Genomic DNA, 20326 nt, shown 5'->3' with positions numbered 1-20326 from the left:
AATCATCCAGACTGTTGCCCTTGCAACTACTGAAAAGGCTGCTGCCCCTCTTCAGGAACCACACGTTTGTCTGGCCTCTCAACAGATACCCCTCCGTTGTGGTTGCACCTACGGTACGGCTATCTGTATCGCTGAGGCACGCAAGCCTCCCCACCAACGGCAAGGTCCATGGTTCATGGGGGGGGATGGTCTTACTACAACCCCCAAAATCCAAGCTGGAAATGAAAACCAACAGGCCAAACCATCAGGGCCAAAGCTGCCAGACCATTCAACCGTGATCCTGTGTGATGGATCAGATGGTGAACATAATCCTGATGGAACTGGTGAGTCCCTCATGTAAACCCAACCCTCCCCCCTCCTCCGGCGCAATTTTCCACCATGGAGAAACGACAGGGGGACAGGCACTCACCACTAAAATGGCTTCTGTTCAATACTTTATTCAGGACACATGTAGAGGAACTATACCTGTTAGCTTAGGGTTGATCAGTGTGTATGTATCTTCTAAAGGAACTTTAAATTCTGTATCTGTCACTGTATCAGTGCATGAGCATCAAGGGTTGACAGTATGTTCACTCTACCTGACTTCACATGAGGTGCTAGGTGAAGAGGCTCTCAGTGAACACCTTACTCAACTCCCCCAACCCTCCCTCATTTGTGTTGATTTTAATGACACAATGTGCTTTGGGGTTCTGCTCCACCGGACCCAGGCTTAGAGAAACTGCGATTCTTCTCCTGTCTTCATATATGTGTTTCTTGAATACGGGGCAGAGCACCCATTTCAGCACTGAAATAGGGTTGATCACTGATATCAGTCTCTGAGTATGCTCTCTTGCCCTTGCACACACCACTCAAAGGTAGGAGGTCGGCGACTTGCACTCAGGTGATCTCTTTCTGATCGGGATTCACCTGGTAGGCAGATTGGTGTCTGAGAGAGAGCTGCCATCATGGGTGCTCAGTAGTGCAGACAATGCTTCTATATGCAACTTCCTGCTTTTGAACACTGAGACAGTCGCTTTCAGTGTGGGTTCAGAGGATATACAACCTGGTCGTCCAGCAAGTGGCTATACAACAGACTTTTATGCACCAGCATCACTTAAATGGTATAATTTTTGACATCAAGAAGGCATACAATATTGCTTGGAAGCATATTTTCCTTGGGCAGCTCTATGAATGAGGTTTTTGAGGGTGTCTTCCTGTTTTTGAGTGGTCCTTCCTCTCACCATGCTATGTTACATATTGAATCAGTGATGTCCTCTGTGGTCACTTTGAGAAGGAAAACGGTGTACCTCAAGGTAGTGTCTTAAGTGTGGCTGTCTTTGCGATAGCTATTAATAATAATATTACATCAGTTGTTAAATGTCCTGCCCAGAGCTCTTTGTTTGTCAATGACTTCTCTGTCTTTTGATCCTCCTTGAAACTTGCAATAATAACTCATCAGTTGCAACTGACTATTAGTTGAGGGAATGTACAGAAAACAGGAGTTTTAATTTCTCCACCAAGAAGTCTGTGTGCATTCTTTTTCACCATTCACTGTGGATGAGGTTTCTGGGCCTACTGCAGTTGGAGCACTAGCATTGCTGCAGTTGTCTGACATTTAATGTGTATCAACATGGCTTCAAAATTTACATAGCGCATTGCCCATCTGATGAAATTGATAGAAATGTATGAGGTAGATGAAGAACTGTATAACTTGTGACATCCCAAATACTAAAATAGAATAAGAAGAAGCAAGAACTGTAAAAAAATTGCAGAGGCCATTAGCCATGAAGTATGGCCATGATGTACTCCAGAGAATATGAAGGAGAAAATCTACAATTTTCGTAGAAATAAAAGTATTTCTTAATGGCTATAGTATGTACTAAATAGTTATTTGCTTCAGATGTTCCTCCTTCAGTACTTTATAAATAGCTCCACATGTTATTGGTATTATTTTCGTCAATGTGCACTGCAGTATTTGATTTCTATACTGTAAACTGGAGTAGCTCTCTCCTGTTGCAAGAAGTTGTATTGTTCCAGTAAGTCTGTCTTTTGCAGATTTAGCATTTCTGAAGTGAGTGTTCTGCTTTGTAATATGAGGAGCCACTTTCCTGAGCATATACTGAAATGTAATCTTATCCATTCACAAGTAATTTCCAAACAACTTTACATCCCTGACTTGCCACTACAATAACAGACTTTGTTGGATGCTTTTAGCAACTTGTGAAATCCACAGCTTCACTCAAGTAATTTTTCTTTTTCTCTTCTTCTGCTCCTCCTCCAAATGTAAATACAATGCAGTAGTGGTACACACAATTGCAGAGCACAGTAATAGGTCTTTTTCAGCCATTCTGAAGGAACTGTGATGTCGGAGATATTTGTCAAAGAAAATTCAACGGCAGTGTAATACTGCTATTTGAGCCATGTCAGATTTTCTCAAAGAAAATATGGCGAATATTTGATCAGATTTCTTTGGCAAAGAAAATTTTATAGTCTAATAACGGCCTATACTTGCTCAATGTACAAGGGCGGTTTGAAAAGTTCTTGGAATGGAATAGAAAAAAAAGTACTTACATTACTGAAACTTTTTTTATTTTTCAGTGTAATCTCTTTGTAGATTAATCCACTTATTCCAGTGATATTCCAATGCCTTGATTCCATCTTGAAAATGAGTTTCCTCCAGTCCTGCAAAATAGTTGTCAACTCCGGCTATCAATTCTTTGTTTGAAGTGAATCTTCCCCTACCAAGAAAAATTTTCAGTTTTGGGGAGAGATGAAAGCCTGGTGGAGCCACATCAGGTGAATAAGGCAGGTGTGGCTACAATTCATACCTTAGTTTCTGTAATTTTGTCATGGCGATGGCATATGTTTTTAATCCAGGGTCAAGAGTTGTGGCACCGTTATGCAGATAATTCATTTATTTATAATTCTTCAGTTAAAATGTGATATATCCTTTTGGATGACATCTGGAAGACATGAGCAATTTCCTGCTGTGATCCTCCATGAATATTTTGTGCATTTTTGCAATGATTTCTGGAGCAATGACACATCTTGGCTGACCACTGTGGGGATCACTATCTAAGCTCTCCTGACCAAATTGAAATTCATTTGTCCACTTGGCAACAGTTGAATATGAAGAAGCAGAGTTTCCCCTGTGTATTCTGGAAATCGGCATCAATGTCCTTTGCTTTCATACCTTTCTTTATGAAGTACTTAATCACTGCTCCAATCTTGATTTTTTTTCCATCTTCGCAAATCACAACGCAGGAACAACAGAGCCACGTCACCACCACAGCTCTCTTCCAAGAGCACTGACACGGCACATGTTTAAGGAAACAATGAATATCATGTGAACAACTTGTTGTGTTAGTGCTGACCTCTCGTGGTCATTCCGAGAACTTTTCAAACCACCCTCGTACTTCCTTCAGTGGCACGGGAAGTGAGTATCATTTGTTGGGTACTGGGGAATGTGGGTATTTGGGGCAATGAACAGGCTGACCAATCCTCCAAGGAGGCCTGCTGCACCTTCCCTTGCAGGCTGTCATTTCACTGTTGTGTCGGACTCACTTCCAAATAGGGAACAGTCCCCTGACACATGGCTTCCTACACTGACAAGACGATGGGCCTGTCTTTTATACCTGTGGCATGAAGATCATTGAGTACCACGATATTAATGGGGCTCTTTATATTGTGGTGAGAGGTCAGAAGGGAATTTCAGTGGGCATATACCATCAATTTTAGCTGATCATGAGATGAATGTACTGAAAATTTTAAAGTTTTGTGAAGTGTGTAGACTCCAGCCTAAGCTTTTAGGCAGTGTTTCAGAGTGGCTGGCTCAGCTTTTTTCTTTCAGTGACTGGCCAGCCACAGCTATCTGTATATTCATTTCCTTTTACTGTACATTTTCAGTCTCTCAACATATGTGGATTTTGTCGTGCTCTCTCTCTCTCTCTCTCTCTCTCTCTCTCTCTCTCTCTCTCTCTCTCTCTCTGTGTGTGTGTGTGTGTGTGTGTGTGTGTGTGTGTGTGTCACACCAACATATGATCATCATCATGAGGGAGAACGGACGATGGATTGGCGAGTGCTAAAAAAGAAAAACGGGTCACCGGGTCAATCAGACTCATCTAAAGTGAGAACATAGATAGACAATGATGAAGACACCTCAGCATAGATCTTTATTTTTGTTTACCCTTGGCCTCACTTGCTTGTGAATCCCTCTCATCCTGCAGTCTTACTAGCATGCCCTACCATTGCAACCTTCCCCAACCTATTTGTCTCTCCTCCTCAAGTAAGGAACTGATAGCTCCAAAGCTAAGCGAGTGTTGTCACTTTCACTTTTATATGCATCTATCTGCAGTGCTAAATATTTTGACTTTTGAAGGTAAGTATTGGTTAGCTATTCTGTCTCATTTTACTAGTGTACTATTTGAAGTTGGATTGATAAGTTTGGTAAAACAACATTTATTTTCAGAAAAATTTATTTTGCAACATAATTTCCCTAGCGCTCAATATGTTTGGTCCAACAAATACACTTAAGCTGATAAAAGAATAATTTGTTTTAAATCCTAAAAATACTTACTCACAACACAGATAATCTCTTTAGTCGATGAAAATTCTTCTATCTATGTTATTATTTTTTTAGGATTAGAAGACCTTAGGAGTAGAATGCTGAAGTATTTCACTTCAAAGAAGTGTCAGCAGTTGCACTGTGCTGATGCTAGAGTCATTTTTGTACTGGAATATTGACAGTTTCTGCTTTGACTCACTATGTGAATTGCACATTAGTACCATTCTGTGTGGACCATATCCTAACAGACTTTTGACTTCCTTTTCAGTGCTTTTCATCAACTTTGCAGGACTTTTTACGCATTCCTTATATTGTTTTACTTGATAGATGATCTATTTGAACATCTGACAGTTGTGAGTGGATTCTGATTGATTTTAAATTTCCAGCAGTAATTCACACCTTTCTTACTCTTATTCTCTTCTTGTTGTTTGAAGAGATAAAAATGATTTCACGTTTTCTCCTCATTTGGTATTGTTGTGAGCTGATAGTCTATGTTTCCTCATTAACTAACCATATTGATAAGTTTCTTTGATTTGTTTTTGCTTAAGTTATTAGTTTCATATTAAGGAAGAATTCATAGTAAACACTCTTTATATATGATATGTACACAGAGGTAGATTAAAATGAAGCACTTGTATGAATGCAGCACTATCAATTATTGATAATTGTAGTATTGAGTTCTATATATGGTGCTGAATGAACATTAGTACCTAAACTGTACACATTTTGAACTTCTGTCATCTTGAAAGTAGAGTTGTTTTTCTTAAATCATCAGTGTCCTACAGAGAAACATTCACATTTTACTTTCCAAACTGTATGTTACAGATAATGCAGTGTATGGACACTGAAACAGTCAGTCAGCTGTTACAGGGTGAAGAATGGAAAGACTTGACTGTGCCATTATCTGCACTGTCTGAAAGTCTGAAACAACATCAGATGGATGTTGCTCGTTTATCATTTGGTTTGCACTCGCAAGGTTTGCATATTTTGATATCTATTAATTTTGTCTATTATATAAAAATAAATTTTAATATACCATGTTACTGATTTTTTTCTGTTTCCTTATTTCAGTACAATGTTTCTTTCACCCTGAAAATAAGTTAGTTGTTCCATATTTTTGTTTACATCACATATGTATATTTTTTGCAGCCTTCAAGAATACATTCCATGAAAGTCCATCAGATGAAAACTTCTTGAAAATACTGAGCAATGCAACAAAAAACATGAATGACTTATTTCATGTTGTTGAATGTGCTGTCAAGGAAAACTTAAGAAATGTAGCTTTTACTTCTAACTTAATTTTGCTGTCTTTGAACCATGCATATGAACTGATACAGTTTTTACACAACAAAATCTACAGTGAAAGAAGAAACAGTGAAATCTCAGATTTCATGGACAAACGTGAATTAAAACACATTGTTACAGAAATAATGGCACATGTCATAAATTTACGATCCCAACTTAGCAGATACCCAAAGGAGCAAAACACTACTGTGAATGATTACCAACTACTTGACAGTTTGTCAGAAGATTCAAAGCTATTGTGGAACTCATGGACCTCTATGGATGACGAAAATATTGTACTTGATTCAGTTTCTAAAAATTCTGTACCTCTGGCCCAGACATACTTGATTGAAGAGCGTAACTGGAAACCGCAAGGGATAATGACTACTATGAGGAACATAGTTAATAAAAGAATCCATGAACTCTTAAGAGACAAAGACATTGCACAGTCAAGAATGCTTCTGACTAATGTGGTATGTATACAAACTAATAAACTAACAGATTAAAAGTTGTTTAAGAAAGAATTGTGCTTTTTGCCTATAAAAAAGTTGTTTTCTGAATAATTACAAGATTCTGCAACTGAATGATTATGTTTTAGCAGTTGACACTAACTTTCCCAACATTTGGATGTCTCCACAACTAAGTCTTTTTGTTTTAAATCCATGGCTTCATTGTACCAAACTGCTCATGGACCATCCGGAGGAATGCTTTATATGTATATGAAAACCTGGATGCCTCATTTAGTGCAGATTTATTTTCAACTTAATTACAATCTTGATCAAGAGCCAAGATTATGTTTTGTCCCATTGCAACCTGAATGCCTATGCTTGAATTTGCTTGATTTAATCATTGTTTGTCATTTAACTTCAGCTTTCTAATGATATTTAAGATCTTTAGTCACATAAGATCAACAAACGATGAACAATATTTCCATTTTAATTTTCATAGCTGCCAAGCTGTTCATTAACAGGAACTGTCCTCCAAACCTGGATCAGGAACACATCACCTCCAGATGCTCCACCGAATCCCACTAGCCACCTGCAATGGAGTGTGGAGCACCTCTCTTATTACATATCCAAAGCTATGTTATTACTCTGGAGTTCACACTTAAATGTTTACCAGAGGGTTCTCAATTGTTCCACTCATGAATACCATTTGAAAAACTGAACACCTAAATCCTTCTATGTAAGCTCAGATTTCTATTATTACAGTTGTCATGTCTCTCTATTTATGTGGGAGGCAACAAAATATTTTGGCATTTGGAGGAGAAAATTGGTGATTGAAATATTGTAAGAGGATCTTGCCATAATAAAAAAAACACCTTTCTTTTAATTATTGCTATCCCAACTTGTTTATCATATTCACGGCGCTGTCTCCCCTATTTCATGATAATACAAAATGGGCTCATTTCTCTAAACTTTTTTGATGATATTCATCATCAGTCCTATCTGCTAAGGATTCTGTACTATGTGGCAGTATTCCAGAAGAGGACAATATCGCAGGGAGTCTCTTCAGCTATGGTTATCACATGTTTTAAGTGTTCTGTCAATAAAACACAGTCTTTGCTTTGCCTTCCCCATAATATTTTCTATGTTATGACACCAATTAAAGTTGTTTGAAATTGTAATCCCTAGATGTTCAGATGAATTAACAACTTTTAAAATTTTCTTATTTATTCTCTAACTGAAATTTAATGGGACTTTTCTAGTACTCATGTTGAGGACCTCACATTTTTTATTGCTTAGAGACAATTGTCTCCGTGAACACTATGCAGATTCAGTATCTTGTATAAATCATTTTGTAATTCATTTTGTTCTTCTGATACTTTACTAGATAATAAATAATATCATCATCTGCAAACAATCTGCTCAGATTGTCTCCTAAAGTAGCTATATAGATTAAGAACATTAGATGGCTTTTAACACTTCCTGGCAGAACCCCAGATATCACTTCAGTATCACTAGGTGACTTCCTGTCAATTAATACAAAGATGCCCACAAAAGGCAAAGGTCGCGAGTTCGAGTCTCGGTCTGGCATACATTTTAAATCTGCCAGGAAGTTTCACATCAGCGCACACTCTGCTGCAGAGTGAAAATCTCATTCTGGAAACATCCCCCAGGCTGTGGCTTAGCCAAGTCTCCGCAATATCCTTTCTTTCAGGAGTGCTAGTTCTGCAAGGTTCGCAGGAGACTTCTGTAAAGTTTGGAAAGTAGGAGACAAGGTACTGGCAGAAGTAAAGCTGTGAGAACGGGGCGTGAGTCGTGCTTGGGTAGCAGAGATGCCCGTGAAAGGCAAAGGTCCTGAGTTCGAGTCTCGGTCCGGCGCAGAGTTTTAATCTGCCAGGAATTTTCACATCAGTGCACACTCCACTGCAGAGTGAAAATCTCTTTCTGAATACAAACTGTGACCCGACAGGAAATTACAAATCCAGTAATGCAACTGAGATTGTTCTCCATAGACAAGAAAATTGATTAAAAACCGCTTGTGAGGAAAGGTGTCAAAAAGCCTTCTTGAAACCTAGAAATGTGGAATCACCTTGAAATTCATTAGTTCTCATGAATAAAGAACCAGCTGTATTCCACAAGAATGATATTTTCTGAATCCGTGGTGGTCACCAAGAATATCTGCTTTGAAATTACTCTTGTTGGCAGCTGTTCTTGATTTGATTTCTAAAATATTCACTGCTCTTGCTATGGTGCAGGATTTTTGGAAAACTATATTTAATAATTCCCTTAGTGGTAATGTCATTGGCAGTATTACCATTGCCATTGCACAGTGAAGATAATGATTGTGGTTTGCTGCTGATATACTTTACATATGACCGGAAACTTTTTGGTTTCAATGCAAGATTTCAAGCTAGATTTTTGTTGTGAAAACTATTGAAAATATCTTACAGTGAAGTCTGCACGAAGGTTTGAGTGTCTGAAAACCATTGCCAATCTTGAAGATTTTGTGTTCTTTTACTTCTGGCATACTTTTTTCATTGTTTCTGGAACATTGCCCTGACCTGTTTTGTGTATCATGGGAGATCCATTTCATCACTTATTTTAATTTGCTTGGTACAAAACTCACAATTGCCATCAAAACTACTTTTCTGTTTTGTTTTTAATTTAAGCCACAATTGGTTGACACTTTTGTAGTTAGTATGAAAGGACTGGAGAGTGTCTCTTAGGAAGACATCAAGTTATCTGTTTTTCTAAATAGATATAATTTGTGAATTTTTTTGGTAGACTTGGATATTCCATCTTCCTTCAGGAACCTTGTGATCACTAATTCCTGTATCCATCATGTTGCTCTTTATTTGCCCAAGACTGATAGACACTAAGAGATCTACTATGTTGTTGTAACCATCTGCTCTTTGTGTGGCCTCTTGAAATACTTGCTCAAAATACTTTTCAGAGAAAGCAGTTAGTTTGAGTTTGGACAATATTTTATGTCTACCACTGATTTAAACATGTATTTTTGCCAACGTATTGAGGATAGATTGAAGACACCACTAACTACACTGATGGAAAAAAGAAAATTGCAGCACCAAAATATAATTACTTTTTAATAGTGCATTTTGTGAATACATTTACCTATGTAACCTAGTTAAGTGATTAACATTGCAGGATCACAGATTAATGTAAGTATGAGATAAGCCATTGCAAATTTGAAATTCTGGAGTTATGATATGGAGTACAGTTTTGTATGGCAGCAGGAACACACTCATGGTTATCCCAAGCACACTTACTGAAATTCTGTACATCAGTCTCGTGATTCCGGTGTAACTGCTAGAACGTTAAATGCAACCTTGCAAATGTGCAAGCATTGTGTTGTACAGGTGCCACATGTTAGTTTGTGGGCTGGAGTCCCATGCCTGCTGCACTTGGCCAGTCAATACAGGGATGGATAACGCTGTTTTTGTCTGGTGATGTCCCACATATGCTCTATTGGAGACAGATCTGGTGATTGAGCAGGCCAAGACAACATGTTGACACTCTGTAGAGCATGTTGGGTTACAACAGCAATATGTGGATGAGCATTATCTATTGGAAAACACCCCCTGGAATGCTGTTCATAAACGGCAACATAACAGGTTGAAAATCGCGAGACTGATGCACAGAATTTCAGTAAGTGTGCTTGGGATAACCATGAGAGTGCTCCTGCTGCCATACAAAACTGTACCCCATATCATAACACCAGGTATAGGTCCAGTGTGTCTCGTACACAGACAGATTGGTTGCTGGCCCTCAGCTGGCATCCTTCTAACAAGCACACGGCAATAATTGGCTCTGAAACAGAACCAGTGTTTATCAGAAAACACAACAGAACTCCACCCTCCCCTCCCACGAGCTGTTTCTTAGCACCACTTCAGTCACCAATGACGGCAGTTTGGGACCAGTGGGGTGCACACTACAGTGCATCTGGCTTGGAGCTGTCCTTAAGTAAGCAATTTGTAGCAGTTCATTGTGTTGTTGTGTTTGCCAACTTCTTCTGAAACTGCTGCTGTAGTGCAGTACTATCTGCTAAGCCATATGCTGAACACAGTGGTCTTCTCTCTTGGTAGTGCCAAGTAACCGTCCAGAGCTAGGTGTTCTTGTGACCGTCCCTTCTCATAACTGTCACTGCCAACAATCATGTGCAGTGGCTACTTTCCAGCCAAGACTTTCTGCAGTATTGCAGAAGAAACATTGAGCATCTCATAGCCCTATTACACGACTTTGATCAAACTCAGTGATGTGTTGATAATGATGTCTTTATTTTCCTAAAGGCATTCGTGACTAACATCAGCTCTCCATGTCCACTCTCAAAGGTAATTAATGCCCATGACTATTGCAGTGTATATTTAAAGCAATTTGTAATATTGTAGTGGGGCTACTAGTGCCACTCTTATGTGACTGGTGTGAAACTTGAGTAGACATCACCTTTCAGATATAGAAACATGCCTACAAGCTTTCGTTCATATTGTCCAACTCCTCCTTGGTATTGCAGTTTTTTTGCCATCAGTGTGTAATTGTAGGAGTCAAAATGAGACTCAAATTATCCATGAATCTCCAGCAACTATATCATGAAAGTCAGTAGGATTATAAAAGGAGGTAATTATTAATTTATTCCAGTTGTTAAGTACAAACCTCTGCTCGTACTGACTCATAGCAAATACCTTGTGTCTACTTTGGTTTCAGTGGCAACAGCCTCAGGCTGCTTAACTAGAAACAGCACCACTGAGAGTTGTGAGTGAAGGAACTCTTAATACATCTCACGTTCGAACACATCATTCATAGTCCTATTCACACCAAAGATGGTGTAAATCTGCACTACAGACATTCACAACAAATTAAAGAGTAAGCTAAAAAAGTAAACACACCCATACTTGTTGTTGTTGTTGTTGTTGTTGTGGTCTTCAATCCAGAGACTGGTTTGATGCAGCTCTCCATGTTACTCTATCCTGTGCAAGCTTCTTCATCTCCCAGTACCTACTACAACCTACATCCTTCTGAATCTTTTTAGTGTATTCATCTCTTGGTCTCCCTCTATGATTTTTACCCTACACCCTGCCCTCCAATACCAAATTGGTGATCCCTTGATGCCTCAGAATATGCCCTACCAACTAATCCCTTGTTCTAGTCAAGTTGTGCCACAAATTTCTCTTCTTTCCAATTCTATTCAATACCTCCTCATTAGTTATGTGATCTACCTATCTAATCTTCAGCATTCTTCTGTAGCACCACATTTCGAAAGCTTCTATTCTCTTCTTGTCTAAACTATTTATCGTCCACGTTTAACTTCCATACATGGCTACACTCCATACAAATACTTTCAGAAATGACTTCCTGACACTTAAATCTATACTCGATGTTAACCAATTTCTCTTCTTCAGAAACACGTTCCTTGCCATTGCCAGTCTACATTTTATATCCTCTCTACTTTGACCATCATGTTATTTTGCTCCCCAAATAGCAAAACTCATTTACTACTTTAAACGTCTCATTTCCTAATCTAATTCCCTCAGCATCACCCAGTTTAATTTGACTACATTCCATTATCCTTGTTTTTGTTGTGACTCGCCGATCATTCAAAGCACCGTCACGCAATTACGCGCGTCCTCTATGTGCGGCGCTGTCTGCCAGCTATGCAACAGCTGCGCCACCTAAGCAGCCAGCCGAGCAGTGGCCGCTAGACTGGGACTCAGTGCTCATTCGAATGTTAACGCGTGCACATGTCTTGCTTGTTAACTTACTCAGTGACTTATATTGTTGTGTCGTTCTGAAATATATGTGTTCAACTTGACGTTATAACAGTTTTGCTTTTGTTGATGTTTATCTTATATCCTCCTTTCAAGACACTGTCCATTCCATTCAACTGCTTTTCCAGGTCCTTTGCTGTCTCCGACAGAATTACAGTGTCATCGGCGAACCTCAACAACCCATACTTAGATTCTCATTATATAATGAACAAATAAATAATCTGTTGCTGCTCAAATGGAGGTTGGTGTCCTACTGATCTGTTTGCAACTGTCACTGATGTGACAAACTGCCTATTGACTTCTGTCTCTTTCTTGTTCAAACTGTTCGTGTGCTTTTGTATTTCTACAGCTTCTCTGAACAAGCGCGTGTGATATTGCTTCTCTACAGCCAGAACTTCCGCGTCGGCGAATTTTATTACGTGGTCGGTCTCATTCAGTGCGTGCTCTGCCACGGCCGATTTCTCCACCTGCCCCAACCTGCAATGTCGCTTATGCTCTTTGATCCTGGTGTTGATGGATCGTCCAGTCATTCCTGGCTTCCCGTACTGCAGTGAACGACCGTCGCAGGTAGCAAGAGGAGAACCGCACCGGAAATGACCGCGGAGAAGCCCTCGGACATTGGCGCGCCAGGTACATATAGTCTGCGCCCGCGAGCTCGGCTCCAGTTCACCACCGGCAATGGAGGGTGAAGCTTTGACAATGCCAGCCACTTGTGCTGGCGAAACGTCAGAAAAATAATTAGATGAACGTCGGCCGAAGAACCCAAGACAGAAGCCAATAGGCAGTTTGTCAACAAGTGGCCACGAAAGCCTTAACAATTTTGTGTCACTGATGTGTTCAAAACAAATTACAATGGTACTGAAGACAATGTAAATGTTCACTGTGCAGTTAATAAACACCTGTCTACTCTTAGTAAATACACAAGAAACAAGAAATTAAAAATTAAATTACAAAATCAGATAGGCAAAGCTATAAAAAAGTATCTTGCTTCTACTTAGAAGCTCATAATACCTACACTGTTGGTGCTGCACTAATGGAAGTGGATGCCATACTCAGTAACATAACATTCCAGATTGAAACAAGATGGTTTACATAGATGGCCTCAAGGAAATGGACATACTCAAGTTGTCACATTGTTTTCCCAGACATTCCTAAGAAATTGCTTATCAACAGAATTTAGAATCTTCAGTGCTGAGTTATATGCAATCTCAAGGGCTTTTTGTCAGATGAGATGTACTCATACAAAGTATTTTCTCATTTGCTCATATTCCCTGAGTGCCTTGTGAAGCAGCTAAAGAATGTACTTAGCAGAGATCCAATATTAAAATGTCCAGAGTACCTTGTTGTCTATACGGAAGTGTCTTTCCTTTGAGTATGGGATACATCGAATTTCATGGCAACCAGACTGCAGACTCAGCAACCAAGAAGGCATGTGATGAGAATTCAGTGATATCATGTAAAGTCCCACTGCAGTCACTTACATCATGGATAAGGACAGTCATGGGTAGTTGAGAAAGAGAGTGGCTGGAAACAAGTAACTATAATTTTAGGCCAATTGACTGTTTAATTGCCCATGACTGTTTCAGAAATATGAAAAAATTTTTTGGAAACTGCTACAAGTCACAAAATTTTGTTGGTTTATTTAAGTGTTTAACGGAGCAAAATATTTTGAGATACAAACTTTATCCTCAAGCTGCAATGACAATAAAAATCATTTATCCAAAGTACACATAGATATTTAACTTCTTCTTTACAATCTTTGAATGTAATGTGGTCATCTCACAAAGAAGGATGTCCGCAGCACATGTCAAAACTGTAAAGAACAACTTTAATGTATACGCTTACATTTGGTAAATGTTTTAGTATGACCATCACACTTTCAAGAGACTGTAAAGAACAACTGTAATATCTTTGTATATCTTTGATAAAATTCTTTGTATTGCCAATCTAGCCTGAAGATTATGTTTGTACTATGAAACTTGTTGTTCCTTCAAATCATTTAAATAAGTCAGCAAAATTTTGTGATTTGTGGTGGTCTCTGAAAAACCTTCCAAATGACAACAACCTTTGGACAGTTAAGACAGTCATGTGACAGTGGCATACTTCTGCATGTCCACTTTGATGAAACCAAATCATTTAGCTCCTCTTTGTCTGGGGCATTGCTCTTTAAATCACACATCAGACCACATATAATACACATGGTGTCATCATAACAGTTGGCCATATTTTAAGTTAATATTGTTTTTTTTTGATAAGAGAACATTAAATGACATGAACTGAGACATGCTCTCTATTTTAAGTGATTCAACATAGCATGAGTTTTAAATTTTTTGAGCAATCAGGACTCTTTCCTAAGTTGTCAGGAAATGGATTTTAATAACTGAGTGGCTGCCTCTTTCCCCTTTTTTATTTTAGTGGTCAGACAGCCTCATGTACTGTGGAAAAATTCTATTGACAATAATATGAAAAAGATAGATTGCTACTCACCATATAGTGAAAAATTGAGTCTCAGACAGGCACAACAAAAGACTACAAAACAAGTAAACTTTTGGCCAAATGGCCTTTTTCTGAAGTATAAAACACACACAAACACATTCATGTAAACACAACCCACACACATGTGACCACTGTCTCTGGGCACCAAAACCAGACTGCGAGCAGCTGGACGTGATGGGAAAAGCAATCTATGTGGGTGGTGGGGTTAAGGTGAAGGCTGGGGTGGGGTGGGGTAGGGTGGGGGGGGGGGGAGCAGCAGGATAGGGATGAGGGACAATAAAGTGCTGTTTGTAGAAGCATACAAAGATATGGTTGGGAGAGGGTACAGCAGCTAGGTGCAGTTGGGAGATTAGTCGAAATGTGGTGGGGAGGAAAGGTGGAAGGGGGGTGGGGGCGGGGGCGGGGGGGGGGGGGGGAAGGAGAGAAGTAAAAAGACTGCGGGTGCATTGGTGGAATAATAGAAGGCTGTGTAGTGCTGGAGTGGGAACAGGGAAGGTGATAGGTGGGTGAAGGACAGTGACTAATGAAGGTTGAGACCAAGGGGTTATGGGAACATAGGATATATTGCAGAGAGAGCTCCCTCCTGTGCAGTTCAGAACAGATGGTATTGGTAGGAAGGATCCAGATGGCACAGGCTGTGAAGCAGTCTTTGAAGTTTAGAGCATTCTGTTGGGCAGTGTGTTGAGCAGCTGGGTGGTCTAACTGTTTCTTGGCCACAGTTTGTCCGTGACCATTTATGTGGTGTTGGTTGTCATACCCATGTAGAATGCAGCACAGTGGTTGCAGCTTAGCTCATAGGTAACATGACTGCTTTCACAGTGTTTGTTAGTCACTGTCCTTCACCCATCTGTCCCTTTCCCTGTTCACAATCCAGCAGTACCCAGCCTTCTATTTCATCAGTGCACCCACAGCATTTTTATTTCTCTCCTTTCCCGCAACCCTGCCACATCCCCCTGCCCTTCTCTTAACTGTATCTATCTGCAGTACACTCTCCCCACCATGTGTCTGTATGCTCTCAAAAGCGGCACTTTACCATCCCCCACCCCTGTCTTGCTATCCCTCCCTCTCCCACCTCAGCCTCCACCTGCCCCAGCACGCAGATTGCATCTCCCATCACGCACAGTTGAGGAAAAACTTATTTGTTGAGCAGTCATTTGGTTGTGCCTCTTTGCAACTCAACATTTCCACTATATGGTGAGTAGCAATCTATCCTTTTTATAATATTGTCATTATTCCATCTGGGATTTTCCATTGGAAACATTCTACTGTATTACCTTCAAGCTAATCCATATTACACGAAGCAGCGTTTTATTTTCAGGCTATCATAATTTTATTGAATTGTGAGAACATGTTCTTGAGCACATGTGATGACATACACAGGATAATGCATATTTTTATTGTTTATTTTAATATTCTTATAATTTGAAATTATAACTTCATCAGCCTAAAAACTAAACTCTTGTACATTTTAAGCTCTGCCACACAATATAATTTGTAACCTGAGAGCATATTGAATTGAACAATGTTAGTACCAGTATTGGTGATGTCTGGAGGGACAGGGGTGATGTGTCTCCCTGCAGATCTGTCCTCAAGTGGGAGTCATTTGCAATTGTCCAAATATTGATGTTGTCATACTGTTTCAAAAAATGCTAATATATTTCCATAGTGCATCATCATTTTCAATTTCTTTTCTAAGGAAAACTTTTATCACTCAATCACAGGCATTCAACTGCATACATTCATATTCAACAAGGGCTCATATAACCATGATATCGACTACTCAGCAACTAAAAACTCCATCATCATCTTTATCATCTATATTCAACTGTATTCTTGTTGTTAGCTGTCCTGAAAGGTCTCTGTGCTCTCCGGCTCAACCCTGGTCACAACAGGCACGGAGATGTGATATGCCATCCATTGCTGAAATAGAACTAATACAATTACTCCAATTACGTAACATACATTACAATATTATTTAAAAAATTTACCTGAATAATAAGAGCGTATTGACTGCTAGCTACATTTAATTTAATATTTCGTCTGTTATTACTTGGGTGGAAGAGATTCTTTATTATTATTCACTCACTACACTTTGTTGAAATAGGCCTTGTAAATAACGCTACTGATTTGCTCATTGCTAGATGGGGTAGACAAGTAATACATCAGGTGTCCATAAGGCAAAGAAGTTGGTACAGGTTGAGCTTAGAGGTGTATGTCTAAGATGTTGCAGATATTTTTTTTCTTTTTTTTTTTTTTTTGACAGTAAAATGTTATTGATAAAAAATCTACTCCTCAAGTGGCAGCAGGAGAACATACATTAATTGTATAGATAAAAAATCTACTCACCAAGTGTCAGCAGGAGAACACCCTTTTTTTTGGTGGCGGGGGGGGGGGGGGGGGGGGGGGAGTGGTGGGTGGAGGGGAGAAGTGGGGGGGGAGATGGGTCAAAATTATTTTAGCTGGTATGTGATGCGGAGAGAAAATTAAATGGAGCGGATCTTATTTCAGGGTATGATTTATGAAATTCACTATCACGCTGTCAAATGAAGACCAACATGAGATGTCAAAACTTGTAATGATACAATTTAATCAGTGTAAATAGACAGTATGCAGTTAGTTATTATTTTGTGCCCAGTAGCAAACTATATACATTTCTGAAAAGTCAACAATTTTTCTATGAGCATGTAGATTAGTGTAGCTATGTATTATTGTTACTAATTTTTATTTCAGTTATTGTAAGAATATCTCTGCTACTATGGTCTCTGGAATTAAGTACTGAACAAAGAATATTACCACAGGAATTAAGTACTGAACAATGAGTTGTTGATCAGAGAATGTGAATGCTGTCTAATAAGTGGAGAAACTTACACTAACAGTAATCTAATAAGGGCAGATGGGATAAGGAGGAGGAGTAGGGGTGGGGGGATTACATGCATGGGGAGGGTGCAGGGGGGGGGGGGGGGGGCAAGAGATTGAGCATGTGGAATTGCTGTAAGCCTAAGACATATTTTGTTAGCAACATGGTAGTAAGTTCTTCATGTTGATGTGTAACTGAATGTTACATATTTTACAGGGTTATAATTCTGAAGAAGAGCTGAGAAATATATTTAGAAAATCGAGTGAGAGAAAAATACGTGATAATGTTGCAAAATACTTGGTTGACCACCACTCCTTGGACCCTCCTGAAATTGAGGCGTGGAAATTTATTTTGCTTTTGGAAGACCATTTAGAGGCAGTTGAACTTTCTGGTACCAGGTAAATATACTTTATTTTTCATTGGTGAAATGTAAACAGGCTTTCTCAGAATGTTATTTATAACATTCGGTATGCAGTAAACGTGATGAGGATTTTTCTTCTGCAAGAGTCTATACAGTACATTTGGAGCAAGTTGAAAGAGATCTACATCTTACTGTTTATACATGTGCTGCCAAGTGTAATAACATTGTGCAAATTATGTGCAATAGAAAAAAAGAAGTGAAATAAGAAGGAAAAGAAATGAGGAAATTTGAAAACTTGGCATTCCAGATAAGGGTGTTGCTAAGAAAATCTCTGTGTTGTTTAAAGTAGCAGTTCCCCCCCCCCCCCTCCCCCCCCTGCCTAGGTAAAAACTTGAATGATTAAATCTCTTTATTGATATCTTCATTATCTGGCCACATGGAGCTGTAGTGTTACATTTACTTCTACCCCAACTCCATTCATACCATCCTGAAATTCAGTTCCATGGTTGTGTAAAAAACTGTGATGTTACTCTTTCTACTATGAAGAAAAAGAGATTGATCCTGGGGGGGATATGATGATTACCCAAAGATCACATATACCAACCCATATCTCAGCAGTAAATTGCCATCATCTATTGCAGCAGAGTGCTGAAGACAACCACACATCAAGCTCAAGCCATTTGATGCTACTGCAATCACGAAAAGAACTAAGTCACTCATTGACTATTTCTCACTGGAATGTGTACCCTGAACAATAGTTTGGTATTCATTTTTAACTGGCATCTGTGAAACTGAGAGAATGGCCAAAAGAAATATGTGATCCAAAAATGACTGAGCCTCTTATCCTACATCAGCAGTGCTTTTTAAAAATTTTCTGAATCCTTAAAAATCACAAGAGGGAATCAAAGCTTTCTTGTATTGAAATTCTTCCAAGTGTCATTTGTAAAGGTGAAATTGTTCGCAAATGACTTCCAGAATATCTTACTGTAATGGATATCAAAGAAAAGCCTTTAAATTTTCAACACCAAACAGATTATCTGGAACTTTTTACTTTTGTAACTCTTGTAAGTGTGTATTGAAATAATGCTGAAGCTGACAGGATTTTGATTATTTTTTCTCATCATATGAATGTTGCAATTCTTCTTATTTCCGTACTTGCTAAGAAAATTTGAGAACAATTCTGCCTTATGCAAGATACCTTTGTATTTTTGTTTTCACCCAGACTTCTTGTGCTATTTTCTGTGGGCATGATAATTTTTGTTCTGCAAAATTGTTTCACATTAACCTTTAAAGAAACTTTTGGTGCAAAATGTTGACATTTGTAAAATGAGCAGTTATTGTAAGTGATTTTACATTGGAGCTGAGATGTGTGTCACTGATTTGAGGCATTCTATGTTGTTTATTTATGATATGTCTAAGGTTTCTAGTTTTATAGTACATTTGAAAATAAAGTGGATGCATGTATTTGTTTATGTACCTCACATGGAGCTATTGGGTATTTATGCTAGTAGCTTTAGTTTTACTGTGCAATCTACAGCTTGTCATCTGCAAACAGCAAAACATTATTTTATATTTCTGTTTAGTAAGAATTTCCAACCAAGAATAGCCATGTATCGTGTTGTTTGAGTTTTTTTTGATGCTTTGGTGCTTTTACTTCTTTATGTCAAGATAACACGCATTTTTCAATTGTATTTGTCATTACGTATAAATTTTATATGATTTTGTGCCAAGCTCAAAGTTTTCACTGCTATTATATGTTGCTGTGACTTTGGTGTTATTTTGTTTCATGGTATATTTGTTTTGGATGTGGCATGCAGGTTTGAAGTGTTGTTGACGTTTGTTGTGTTTAGTTCGTATGTTGTGTGTGTGTGTGTGTGTGTGTGTGTGGGGGGGGGGGGGGGGGGGGGGAGAGAGAGAGAGAGAGAGAGAGAGAGAGAGAGAGAGAGAGAGAGAGAGAGTTGTGGATAGGTGTATAGAGAGAGTGGTGTGCAGTGTGGGTAGGTATTATTTATATAGTTCATTTATAGTAGCAAAGAGGGCTATATTGCACAGTGATATGTATTCGTTTAGTTCTCTCTTTTCCTGGGCTATTGATTTTGGGATGTGATAGTTTTCTTCTCATGGTGATTCTTGGTAGAGGCTGTTACTAATTTTAAGGATTTTTAAATCAGTTTCTATGTTGATTAGGTGGTGACTCTGTGCTGTTAAGTGATCAGTAAATGTCGAATGTTAGCTATTGCTTTTCATTGCTGTGAGATGCTCTGTATACCTGGTTCTAAAATTCCTGCATGTTTGACCCACATATACAGCAGTTGCAGGTTAGTTTATATATTCTAGACTAGCTGTATTTATCAGTGTTGGTGATATTTCTTCCAACTCTGTTCTATATAGTGTTTTGGTTCTGTATGCTGTGTTGAACCTAGTCTCTTTAATATTGCCCACCCTGTGTGTGTGAATTTGTTGTTGCAAGTCATTTGTGCCATTTGTTGCTTACTATCTGCTGATTTGTTGTGTGTGTGTGTGTGTGTGTGTGTGTGTGTGTTTTTCATGATTATGTAT

General features: G+C 38.9%; 1 protein-coding gene across 1 annotated transcript in view; it reads left to right on the top strand.

The window, feature by feature from the left end:
• LOC126483618 (spatacsin) overlaps positions 1 to 20326 on the top strand; it is a 410710-nt gene that overhangs the window by 100807 nt on the left and 289577 nt on the right. Inside the window, exons 8-10 of the mRNA XM_050106663.1 lie at positions 5369 to 5519; positions 5693 to 6300; positions 17623 to 17804. Of these exons, the coding sequence (XP_049962620.1) occupies positions 5369 to 5519; positions 5693 to 6300; positions 17623 to 17804 (941 nt within the window). The remainder of the gene's footprint in view (positions 1 to 5368; positions 5520 to 5692; positions 6301 to 17622; positions 17805 to 20326) is intronic.

The sequence above is a fragment of the Schistocerca serialis genome, chromosome 6 (genome assembly GCF_023864345.2).
Source record: "Schistocerca serialis cubense isolate TAMUIC-IGC-003099 chromosome 6, iqSchSeri2.2, whole genome shotgun sequence".
NCBI lineage: Eukaryota > Metazoa > Arthropoda > Insecta > Orthoptera > Acrididae > Schistocerca > Schistocerca serialis.
This window is presented reverse-complemented; position numbering and strand designations above follow the sequence as displayed.